Source organism: Scylla paramamosain, unplaced genomic scaffold (assembly GCF_035594125.1).
Source record: "Scylla paramamosain isolate STU-SP2022 unplaced genomic scaffold, ASM3559412v1 Contig78, whole genome shotgun sequence".
NCBI classification, from domain to species: Eukaryota; Metazoa; Arthropoda; class Malacostraca; order Decapoda; family Portunidae; genus Scylla; species Scylla paramamosain.
In genome coordinates, this window is record NW_026973743.1 from 327,501 (window position 1) to 341,640 (window position 14,140).

The 14,140-nt window shown below is 33.4% G+C and overlaps 1 protein-coding gene across 2 annotated transcripts in view; it reads right to left on the reverse strand.

The window, feature by feature from the left end:
- Positions 1–14,140, reverse strand: part of LOC135098734 (calcium-dependent secretion activator-like) — a 152,590-nt gene that overhangs the window by 78,666 nt on the left and 59,784 nt on the right. For both annotated transcript variants that reach the window (XM_064001125.1, XM_064001126.1), the window contains exon 4: positions 10,679–10,775. In XM_064001125.1, the coding sequence (XP_063857195.1) occupies positions 10,679–10,775 (97 nt within the window). The remainder of the gene's footprint in view (positions 1–10,678; positions 10,776–14,140) is intronic.

Here is a 14,140-nt window from a genome sequence, read left to right on the forward strand (position 1 = left end):
AAATCTTGTCAATATCTCTTTACAACTCCATACAATTAACATGGCTCTTTATTACTCTTAACAATTTTGCATCATCAGCAAACAGATTAATATAACTGGTCAAACCCTCCTGCATATCACTGATGTATATTTAGAGCATAATGGGTGCTAACCCCTGTGGTATTCTGCTTGTTACATTACTCCTATTTGAACAGGTGTCCCTGATCACAGTTCTCATTTCTCTATCCTTTAAGTAGTCTCTCATCCATTTTAGCATTGTCCCTCTCAGTCTTCCTATATATTCTATCTTCCACAATAGTCTTTTATGCAGAACTTTATCAAAAGTTTTTTTTGATGTCCAAGTACACTGCATCTATCCAGCCATCTCTGTTTTGTACTTCATCTATTACTCTTGTATAGAAACTTGGTAAATTTGTCACACATGACCTTCCATTTCTGAAACCAAATTGGCTATTTGTTTTAACTTCGTTCTCTACCAAATATTTCACCCACTTTTCCTTGATCACTATTTCACAGATCTTGCTCACAATACTAGTTAGTGATACCAGTCTATAATTTAGTGGATCAGTCCTCTTTCCTCCTTTGTGTATTGGCACTATATTTTCTCTCTTCCACTCTCTTGGTACTCTTTTCTCTATCAGTGAGCTGTTAATTACATCCCAAATTGGCTCCACCACTTGTTCTCTACATTCCTTTAGTGTCCAACCTGATACTTCATCAGGCCCCAATGTTTTCCTGATATCCAACTTCTCTAACAATTTGCCAATTTCATGTTCTTGCACCAAGACTTCCCGTAACAACCCCTGCCACGCTTCCTCGTTTGGGCTCTGTTTTTTTGTGAGTACCAGGTCTAGCATAAATGGTTCCTCCTCCCCTTTGTATCTTGTAAATTCCTCCACCCATCGGTCCATTGTATTCACCATAGGTAACATTTCTTCACTCCACAGTCCAACATTTCCATTAACTTCCATCTCCTTCTAGCTTGCATTTTTGCAGTTAAAGTCTCCCACTAGTAGTATTTTACTGTCCTTCCTTATCATGTTGTCTAGGCACTTCAACACTTCCTTTTGCATTTCCTTGTGTTCCTCCAGCCTCCATGTATTAGTCTTCGGTGGCACATACGTTAATATGATCCTCCTCCTTTCTCTCCCACTGGTCCTGATTGTTATACCTATGAGCTTCACCATGCCATCTCCATATTGCACTTCTTCCACACATATATCATCTCAAACCATTATCAGTACTCCTCCTCCTTCTTTTGCCCTTCTATCTCTTCTCCAGTAATTATATCCCTCTTCCTTAAAGCTTAAGTAGACTTCCTCTTTTGTCTCGGTTAAGCACAACACATCTGGTCTATTTTCCTTTATGTAATCTCTCACTTCCAGTACATCTGAAAGTAACCCATCTATGTTTGTATACATTACTTTTAATGTACTACTTCTCCCATCACTTGTAGTTTCTCTCCCTGCTGCTGTGGCTCTTTCATTTCTTGTTCCCTTTCCCAAATATACCATTTCCTTAGTCTCATATCTAGTACCCTCCAATAAATTTTCCTCTTCTTGGTCTCTGTCCTTCTCTCATTTTTTTTCCTTAGCTTCATTTCTCAGATCCCTCTCTTTTTCCCTTTATTCCAAGTTCACATCTCTTTTTACCCAAATATTCTTGTATTCCAAACTTTCAACCAGTTTCCTGGGATCTCATTCTCACTTTTAACAGTGTGCTGCCTATTTTGGTGTACTGGGGCCTTTTTGCTAAGAAACTAAAAATCCAGTTTAAAAGGTTACTGTTATAGCCCATCGCTAAAAGTTTCCTTAAAAGTATATGGGGCTGTATAGTGTTAAAAGCTGAACTAAAATCTATATATAAAATTCTAATTGATGAATATCTTTGATCTAAGTGTTTGCTAATATCATTCATAAAAGTTAAGCTTGCATCTTGAACACTTCTATTTCTACAGTAAGCGAATTGCATTTGGTCTCTAAAACATTCCATTCTATCACATAAAAGGTTTCTAACAATATTCTCCAAACATTTCATAATATTAGATGTGAGGGCAACAGGTCTAAAATCATTAAAAGTATTCGGAAAAGGAGTTTTGGCAATGGGTTTAATTTCTGTGAGTTTCCATAGATGAGGCACATCTCCCTGGTCGATGGAATCTTGGAACAGTTGTGTCAGCACCGGAGTCAGCTGTTCCGCACAGTACTTAATTGCCCGAGCTGGTATCCCATCCGGCCCCGTGGCTTTACTCACTCGCACACGTTTCAGTTCCCTCATCACTGCTTCGTTCGTTATCTCGATTTGTTCGTCTCTCTTGTCGCGTATGACACCCAACACCTCACTTCTTTCTACACTAGTATCATACTGTTCAAATCTAGCGAAAAATGAGTTCATATCATTTACATATGTTACCACATCGTCTGGTTCAGGTGTTATTTGCTTTTTTCTATATCCGCAAAGTGCCTTGACTCCTTTCCAAGCATCTTTCGATTTATTTGTTCTAAAAAGCCCTTCAATCTTTTCTTTGTATTTTTTTTTTGAGTTTGTTATTTTCTTATCTATTCGTTTTTGCAAATTCTTTTTCTGGTCTGTACTTCCACTATGCCTTATTCTGCGCTTTTCATTTAACATAGATATCAACTCTTTATTTATCCATGGCTTGTTATTAGGATATATTTTCACATCTTTGGTAGGTATAAGCATGTCTAGACAAAAGTTAAAATATGAATTAAAAATGTCCGTGTTTACGTTAATGTCTGCCCTGTTTTCTATGAGCGCGGCCCAGTCTGTACACTCCAGGCAGGCTCGGAGCTGGGATATATTTTCTGGTTCCCATTTTCTATATTGTACCACTTTGCACGGTTCATTTTAACAGTGTGTGTGTGTGTGTGTGTGTGTGTGTGTGTGTGTGTGTGTGTGTGTGTGTGTGTGTGTGTTTTCTGAGATAAAACATATAGTGAACCACACACTGAGAGTTATAATTGGTTGAAAGTTAAGAGATATAATGTTGATAATTGTTATTATTATTGTTATTATTATTATTATTATTATTATTATTATTATTATCATTATTATTATCAATATTATAATGGTAACATTAATAACAACAACAACAACAATAATAATAATAATAATAATAATAATAATAATAATAATAATAATAATGATAATAATAATAATAATAAAAATAATAATAATAATAATCTCACACACACACATATATAGAAAAAAAAAGGTGTACAGAAACTGGAAAGGCAACAGAGGATAGTGACAAAGATGGTACCAGAATTGAAAGACTTAAGCTATGAAGAAAGACTTGAAGAGATGGGATTACTAACACTACAAGAGAGAAGAGAAAGAGGAGACATGATAACAAGTTACAAATTAGTAAACAGTATAGAAAGAACAGACAGAAATGACTTGGTACCACAGATGGAGGAGGGAGAGAGACAGACAAGGGGGCATGGGAATAAAATAAAAAAGAGTAATGTTCAAGCGACATCAAGAAATACAGCTTCCCGTATAAAACTATTGAAATCTGGAATGATTTGAAGGAAGAGGTGATTGTGGCAAACAGTGTAAACCTGTTTAAAGAGAAACTCAATAAATGTGGTTATGGAGACATGACAAAATGAACTTTGGCTTGTGCCCTGTACAATATAACTAGGTAATTACACACACACACACACACACACATAAAGGCACTGCATAGTGTAGTGGTTACTATGCTCAGCACACAACTAAGGAGGCCTGAATTCAAGTTTTAAAAGTGATGAGGTTGATGGTTGAGCCTCTTAAATGTGTGGCCCCTGTTCACTTAGCAGCATGTAGGTGCAAGATAAGCCAGGTGGTTGTGACTTCATTGTTTACCTTGTGTGATGTGTGAGTGGTCTCAATCATACCCAAAGATTGGTCACTGTGAGCTATGAGTCCTTCCTGTAGGGGATGAGGTGTATACACACACACACACACACACACACACACACACACACACACACACACACACAGTACAAGAAGTGCTATGAAGAAATTAAGAAACTCAAGGAAGAGAACAAAGAGTTAAAGAAAACTTTGCAAGAAAGAGAGGTTAGGGTTGGAGAAGTGAAAAAGTTAGTGACAGAGGGAGTCAAAAGTTGGAAAGAGAAAGAACAACAAAAGTTGGACACAGAGGAGATAATAAGGCAACAGCAATAGGAAAACAATAAGGATATAGAAAAGACAGTGATTAAAATAATAAAGGAAAAAAGTAATCTTGTGAAAGACACAGTACAGAGAAAGATATGTGTGGTGATATTTGGGGTCAAGAAGAACCTACCCATGAAAATAGCTAGAGAGAAAGAAGTGAAAAGGGCTAGGGAAATTATAGCAGAAGTGGCATGGGGAGGAGAGGGATAGTGAAACAAATTGAAGAGGTTTACAGGATTGGAAAGTATGATGAAAACAGAACAAGACCAATGAAAATAAGATTCATGACACAAACAGCAGCAGAACATGTCTTGCAAACAACAGGAAAATTGGCAAAAGTAGAGGGAATGAAGGAAATATGGATAAAAAGAGACATTTACAAAGAAGAGAGAAGTAAACTGAAAGAATTGAGAGTATAGGCCCAGTCAAAAAACGAGGAGAGAACACAGGAACAAGCGAGAAGATTTACCTGGAAAGCTGCGGCACAAAAGTGAGGAAATGGTGGCACAAAGATACCATGCATTAGTTTAAAGATTATGTATACTAATGTAGATGGTTTGGTGTCAAGCCTATTGGAACTTAAGACTACTTAAAGAACAATAAACCAGATGTGGTATGTTTGACAGAAACCAAACTGAAATAGGAAATAAAGTTGGGATCTGAAAAGGAAGGATATAGCACATGGAGGAGAGACAGAAAAGGAAAGGGAGGAGGAGTGATGATATTGGTAAAAGAGGATATTGTTGTTAAGGAAATGGAATATGGTGATGGAGTGGCAGAAACTTTGAGTGCTGTGATTAAGATCAAAGGAAGTGAAAAAAGGAAAATAATTGTGACATAGATACAGCCAAAAACTAATGCATGGAAGACCAATAAATTTAAAAGTATGCAACTAGAAACAAAAAAATAGCAAAGAGGAAATGATAAGGAAAATTATCAAAGTGCTCTTAGTAGGTAACTTCAACACTAAAGGAATTAACTAGGAGGAGATGGAAGTGAAAGAAAATGTTGGATCATGGAGCGATGAACTAATACAAACCATGATGATGAATACAATGAGACAATGGGTGTACAAGCCTACAAGATGTAAAGGAGAAGAAGAACCATCACAGTTGGACTTAGTGTCTACAAAAATGCCAGAAAATAGACCAAGTATACACTGTCTGAGTCCAATGGGAAGAAGTGGAAGTGTGGTAGAAATGGTACCACAAGAGGAAATGGTGTTGCAGAGGAAAGAATAATACAGAAATGGGAGACAGAACTATGCTAAGGCAAACTTTGCAGAGCTTAATAAATTCTATGGAAAAATGAACTGGAAAGAGCTATTTGAAAGTAAAGTAGTGCAAGAAAAATAAGAGATATTTTTGAGCAAGTGTAGAGAGGGGGTGCAACAGTTTGTGCCAAGTTATAAAGTGAAAATCAGGAAACATGAATGGTATAATGCCAGGTGAGTAGAAGCAAAAAAGAAAAAGGACAGAGCATGAAAGAAAATGATGAGACAACTGAACAGAAATACTAGGAAAGAATACAGAAAGGCAAGGAATGAATATAGTATAATAAGAGAATCAGAAAGAAACTTTGAAAGTGATATAGTAAGAAAACTTCTACAGATACATAAACAGGAAAATTAAACATGGGGATGGCATAAACAAGTTAAAAAGGGAAGGAATAATTTATGAAACTACTGAGGAGATGAGTGAACTAATGAATGGGAGTTTTCAATACGTGTTTACAAAGGAAACCAAGTTTGTGGCACTGAAAGTGGTATCACAGAATGAGGAAATACATGAGATACAAGTAAAGAGACAATAAATCAAGAAGCTGCTGGAAGAGCTGGATGTTAGAAAAGCTATGGGACCAGATCAAGTAAATGGATGGATATTAAAAGAATGCAGAGAACAAATGGAAGAACCTATATGGGATATAATTAACAGCTTGTTGAGAGAAGGAAAAGTACCAAGGGAATGGAAAAAAGCTAACATAGTGCCAATATACAAAAGGGGAAATAAAATGGAACCATTAAATTATAGATTAGTGTTACTAACAAGTATTGTAAGCAAGCTTTGTGAAATAATAAAGATAGATTGGTGGATTATCTAGAAGATGAAAAGATAATTACAGAAAAGCAATTTGGATTCAGGAAAGGGAGATCCTGTGTCACAGATCTACTGAGCTTCTATATGAGAGTAATAGATGGAGCGCAAGATAGGGATGGATGGGTTGATTTGGTATACCTGGATCTCGAAAAAAGCATTTGATAAAAGTTCCCCACAAAAGTCTTATGTGGTAGTTAGAGAATGAAGGAAGACTAAATGGAGCAACATTAAGATGGATGGAGGATTATTTAAAGTGGAGGGAAATGAGAACAGTAATCAGACATTAAGAGTGAGGCAAGGTACTGGGCTGCCCCGGCGAGTCCTCAGGTGGTGGCCCAGAGCAGAGGCTTAATTCAAGTTGGCGCAAAGTGACAAGTGAGGTACAGCAAGGATCTTTGTTGGCACCTATTATGTTTCAAATGTATGTGAATGATATGACAGAGGATCTAAATAGTTATATAAACTTGTTTGCTGATGAAACAAAAATAATGAAAATAATAAAGGATGAAAATGACTGTAAGGAGTTAAAAAAGGATATTGACAAGATACATGCATGGAGCCAAAGATGGAAACTAGAATTTAATGCAAGAAAATGCCATGTGTTGGAAATAGGAAAAAGTAAAAAGAGACCTTCATGGAAGTACAAAATGGGAGGAGAAATAATAATGAAAAGTAATGAAGAAAAAGATTTGGGAGTAATGATTCAGGGCATACTATCACCTGAAAGACACATAAACAGGATATTCAACTCTACATACAGCTTGTTAACAAACATTAACGTGGCATTTAACTATTTAGATAAACAAATGATGAAGAAAATTATAACAAGCATATGTCCTAAATTGGAATATACAGTAGTAGTTTGGGCTTCACACAGAAAAAAAATATCAGGAAACTGGAAGGAATACAGAGGATACTCATGAAAATGGCTATGAAGAAAGACTTGAAGAGATGAGTTTACAAACACTACAAGAGAAAAGAGAAAGAGGAGACCTGATAATAATGTATAAATAAGTAAACAATATAGAAAGAACTGACAGAAATGACCTGGTACCACAGATGCAAAATGAAGAGAGAGAGATGAGCGGACATGGTAAGAAAATAAAGAATAGTGGATGTTCAAGTGACATCAAGAATTGTAGCTTCCCGTATAGAACTATTGAAATCTGGAATTCTTTGAAGGAAGAGATGGTTGCAGTAAACAGTGTACACATGTATTTCAAGAGAAACTGGATAAATATGGTTATGGAGACAGGACAAAATGATCTTTGGCTCATGCCCTGTACAATACAACTAAGTAAATAAACACACACATGCACACACACACACACACACACACACACACACACACACACACACACACACACACACACACACACACACACACACACACACCTTATATGAAGTAAAGAGACTGGACTCTCTATCCCTTGCACACACACACATATACGCATATACACACATTCCAATCTCTCTCTCTTTCTCTCTCACACACACACACACACACACACACACACACACACACATTTTAAAATCTGGATATTACTAGTGTGGCTCAACTTGTAAAAATGTAAAAAAAAGTAAATACAGGCAAATAAAAACAAATAAATTGGTCTTGATCTGCCTCCCTCTCTTTCTCTTATTTCATCTTTTCCATCCCCTATCTTCACACCCTTCTCTATTTTTTTTAAAATTTTCAAGGAACTATTGTGTGTGTGGAGATGGATGGGTGCACTCCAAGAAATGTGGCATGAACCAGTGGATGAGCTTTGTGCATGTGTAAGAATGAGAGAGAGAGAGAGAGAGAGAGAGAGAGAGAGAGAGAGAGAGAGAGAGAGAGAGAGAGAGAGAGAGAGAGAGAGATTGTGATGGAAATAAAGCAACAGATATGGTGATCAAGCAGTTCAGATTATCATCTTCACCAAACCATATTCAGGACTTAAATCTGTTACATGTTTTTCACTTAGTTTTACTCAACTTAATAAAAATAAATGAATTACTTAATTGCATAACTAGTCATCTTTAAATCATCATTGACATATTCATAATAATCATCATCATAAATTAGTCAGGGATCATCTGTTATAGCCCCAGTGGTGGCCACTTCGAGGTAAACAAAGATATTATCAATCACCACAATTGTAGTGAGTTCATGTAAATTACAATAGTCTACTATGTAAATGAAGATTGATACCTGGTTAGTTATAATTTCTTGTGTTTTATGTTGCTTTCTGGTCCCAAAAATCCTTCATTAAATACAGTTCAGACACAAAATTTGTCTAAGATTTGTTTTTTAAGGCTTTTCCTGCTGTTGGTTATATGTGGAAATTTACCATCTGTACAGAGTGTACTGGTGAGCATGAAAGGAACAATGTATATTTTCTTGCAATTTAGAATCTGCATGTTGTTGGATTAAATTTTTGCATAATTTATCCGCTCACACAATCACAAATTTCATTAATGACAAATCCATCATTGGCAAGGATCAACAGTTCTTTATAATATTCTAGATCCTCATTATATTTTAATGGAGATTTTTAAAATAAGAACAAAGCTCACTTACTTATTATAACTATTTTTCTACATCTAATGATAAGAAACATACAACAATAAAAGATGCTACAGAGATGGATATAGACATAAAATATTGTTATGTAATTTACATATGCCATGCAGATATATGCAAATGTGTAGTCTTGAGGGAAAAGGAAATAAGACAGGTATGTAATCTCACGTTATGTCACAATATAAATTGTTTACTATGCTGTTGGTAAATAGCCTTAGTTGTATTTTTGTCTGATGTGATCATAAGCTAATGCTGTTTTGCTCAAGAGTTTGTTTTTATGGAGCAAAAACTCCTTAAGACACTGCACTGTGCCTCTAAACTCAGTATGTGTTTGGAGTTACCATCAACGTATCACACTACTGTGTGATACGTATCACACTAAGACTGTGTTTATAACTGTATAAATCTTTCATCCAGGCCTATTATTTATCACTACTGTTGGTGTCATTACCAAGTGTCATAAAATCATGAGGGTGTTATCCAGCTTATAACACACACAGACAAAAAAAAAACCACACAATTATGACAACCATGAAAGAAAGATAAAGATATACTAAGTAACTGATTTATGGCAAAAATGCTGAAGAAACAAAAGTTTAGATATCTAACTTTAGCATAAAATATAAAAGAACATTAAAGAAATCATTTGGATGGACAAATTAGAGAAACTATCAAGGAGTGCCATAACAAAAGAGAAAAGGTCTGCTGTCCCTTGGCCTTAAGCCACAAAAACCAGAGAAAAGTTAGCCACCAATTAGCACTACACTCATCATCCAGGAACTTTTCACACATCAAATGAGTTTCAACATGTGCAGTGATATTGAGTTAAAAAAAAAGAAGGATATACCTAAGATCATGCTAGATATTTCTATATGAAAGGCATTATTAGAGATGAAATAGCAGACAGATCACATATTTGAGCTCTATTTCTTTTTTAAGTTTTAAAAAACAAACAAGAGAGCTCTGATATACAAAACCTCATGTTGATGCTTTAATAACAATGCTATATGTCAAATTACAAAATAATATAGTATCTGGTGAACATGGATGGGTATTCTTTTTATAAAAAACTTAGCTTGCCACTTGTAACAGCTTGCATTAGTTTAATTCATTTCAACTGAAAAGAATTTTGGGTAGAAGTAGGTTCTTTACATGACTATGAATTCAAACTACCTGAAGCCATATATAACAATATAACAAGGATCTAAAACATACAATTCATGTGTGCATATATATATATATATATATATATATATATATATATATATATATATATATATATATATATATATATATATATATATATATATATATATATATATATATACCATATAACTTTTAAAAATGGAGATTTTCTACCATGCCCACATCTAATCTCTACCTACATGTATGTATCTCAAATGTACTCTATATGTGGCTATATTGTAATAAGAAGAGGACTGCATCCACCTATTCCCAAAATTTTGAAAATTTGATTCTAAGCACAAAATAGCCACAGATTAAAATTATTTATTGAAAAGCATTCTGAATTTCAGTATTCACCTTATATAATATACAAATGGAAAATATGATAATCAGTTATCATTCCCTTAAATGCATTAAAGTTCATATCTACTTTCACTAGATAAAATATATCACATGCAATATGACTTTCCTTACCTGGATCATGTCACATTCTGCTGAAATACATCTTTCAGTTAGTGGGGTAATAGCTTAATACATCTAATGAAGTAAGTTAAACATTGGCTTGGGAAAACACTTGTTGGTGCTTACATGACTGCACCTCCTTCTGTCATCTGCTTGAATGAAGGAGCTTCATGTAAAGTCTTACCTCAAGAGCAAAGGACAGGACAACATCCATCTTGGAAAGCGTCACTTCGTTGTCCATACTGTCACTATCGCAGCCACTTAACAAGCTCTGAGACCTGCTGTTCATGGGATTGGGAGTATGTGTTAGCTCAAGTTTGCCATAAAATTTTGAAATAGAAAAAGGGAGGGAATATTAGTATGAAATCCATCTAATGAAATACAAATTGTAAGACCAACACAATGTCAAAATTGAATGGAACTGACATATAAATAATCAATTCAAGAGATATGCAAATTTACTTGAAATATTATGGTGTATGCATAAATAAGATACAATTCTAAAATGTTTAGAGATGTACATTGAAGGTTGAATAAGAATTAATGTTTATTGTATCCTTAAGAGCACATATGTATGCAAGCAAACTCAAAGAAAATGTGTACAACTGGCATTTGTATTAATAGACACAGGTACATTCATTATGAGACACATGCTATGAATTTTTCTTAAGAGCAGATGTGTTTCCTGAATACAGACAAAATATGCTTGCATTCCAGTGAGCAGCCATCCCCTTTGAACAAGGATTACTTGAGTACAGAAGCATGACCTTTCAGTTTCTTTAAAAGCTATCATTTAAAACCTGTCATTTGTGGCGGCCACTGTATGTATTAACTTTCCCATGATCAGCATCAGAAAATCTTATCACTGAATAAATCAAAGGTCACCACAGAAGTAGCAGGATTACTTGCAAATATGCTTTTAACCTAAATAATATATTTGATGACAACTATGCACTTGCAACATGCTTTTATATCAACTAATAACTATCTAATAAAGCTAAGATAATCTGCATATTATTCATAACTTCATAAAATGTCCTAATATGCAAGGTGCACATCCAAAACTGGGTTGTGATCATGCAACATGACTGACATAATACCAGTTACACATTAATATGGTTTCTGTTCTAACCCATGCCCTTACACGCATATGTTTTAATATTTGAGTTTCTAATCTGGACGCATAGGTTGTGAGCAAGGGACATCCATAAGTTTATAACTATATTAGGTAAAAGAGATATGAAGACAGACAACACAAGCTTGATTTAAATCCTGTAGTCCACAAGTATGTAGTACACATGCAAGCACAAACACACACACACACACACACACACACACACACACACACACACACACACACACACACACACACACACACACACACACAATCTTTACAAAGACTCTGCATACTAGAACTTCATAAATTTACACACATCCACACATGTGCATGCTGGTAAACACACACACACACACACACACACACATGAACAGTAAGCTTGACTAGATACGACATCTCAAAGAAACTGAACATTGTAAAACCAAAAAAATACACCCCTAAGATATTGCAAAACATTATTCACTGATGTCTTTATCAGACTGGAAAGATGAATACAAATCATATGCAAGGTCTTACCAAAAAGATACTCCTGACAGTGTTCATATAGATTAAGGAAGGCTACTTGATATAAACTTGAGTGAATAAGAATAAAATTTAACACTGAAGTGAATGTAGCCCAAACTAAAGTGGTTTTCCAAAGTTTAGATATGAAAGTCACTATCAATTTGTGGATTTTATTTTCTTGTTTCTTTTGTTTTTTGGCTAGCAATGTTGTGGATAACAATCAAGCTTTATATTTTATGGTTCAAATTCATGATATTTCCTAAATCTTCTTTTCTATCTACTCATACTTACTCTATCAGGAGTAGCATCATAGGAAAGATCCCTTTCATTTGTATACCATTATTTTCTAAGAAAATCATATCAATAAGCAATATTCAGAGTCTACAGGGATCACAAGAGTACTCCTAAGGTCATCATGTGTGTGTGTGTGTGTGTGTGTGTGTGTGTGTGTGTCTATATATATATATATATATATATATATATATATATATATATATATATATATATATATATATATATATATATATATATATATATATATATATATATAGTTTTATTATGAGATTATTGGTTTTGTGTATTTAGTTTATTCAAAATTCATAAACTCCTTTTCTCAGTTACTCTTTTTTAGGGACACATTAAGGTGATCTTTAGTTTTATAGATCATCAGTTTGGCTAATTCATGCACTGAAATTCTGCACTGTAAGTCTGTAAGCATAACATATAAAGCAGCTTATATGTGGAACAAATAGGATGGATTAGTCTTCTTAAAAGGAAGACCAACTTTAGGTGTTTTGAATGCATATTTCAAATTTTAGATGTGCAGTGCAGTGCACAACACTATTAATGTTATTTTCACCTCTTACAAAAACACAACTAAAAAGAAAGCAGTATACAAGATGCATAAGAAAACTCTCCAGTCATGGAAGCATTTTTAACCTTCTCAAAATCAGCTTCACTTACATAATATCCACATTACTTTTTTCTTATCTTTATTATCTGGTCATCCTGTTTGATTAAAAAAAAAAAAAAAAGTAAAAAATCCATGCTTCCCACTACAGGACTTCACACACACACACACACACACACACACACACACACACACATATATATATATATATATATATATATATATATATATATATATATATATATATATATATATATATATATATATATATATATATATATATATATTGCTCGTTTGCGACAACGTCGTCATAACTCAAAAATAGCAATTTTTCACGAGAGCCATTTTAAAGAATGAAAACACTCTCAATATTGTGAATAGTCCCAAGAGACCATAGCTGGAACATTTTTTGAAACATCAAATAGTCCTTTAAAGTTTATAGAAATTGAAATAATTATATCTTCACTAATCAAACCTTTATTTAAACTTTTATAATGCTTTTTTTTTAATATGACGTTCTTCATAAAAAAATAGTAGACCTCTCATGTACTATTTTGTTTTGTGCCATTATTGAAAGGAAAATAATCACCAATATGTTACTTAATTATGTATTGTTCATTGCTTATGACTTTGACAAGATTGATGATAATACATTTTCTTATTATGAAAATGATAGATACTTCCTAATAAATGAAAGATATTGACTGTAACACAAAAAGATATTAAAAAAAACATTGTTATGAACATAATAGATTCCTCCTAATTATAATTTTTTTTCAAATATATATATATATATATATATATATATATATATATATATATATATATATATATATATATATATATATATATATATATATATATATATATAAACATCCTCATGAACATAATATTCTTCCTAATTATCATTTTTTTCAAATAAAAAAATCCTTATGAACCTAATAGATTTATATATATATATATATATATATATATATATATATATATATATATATATATATATATATATATATATATATATATATGTATATATATATATATATATATATATATATATATATATATATATATATATATATATATATATATATATATATATATATATACTCGTATAT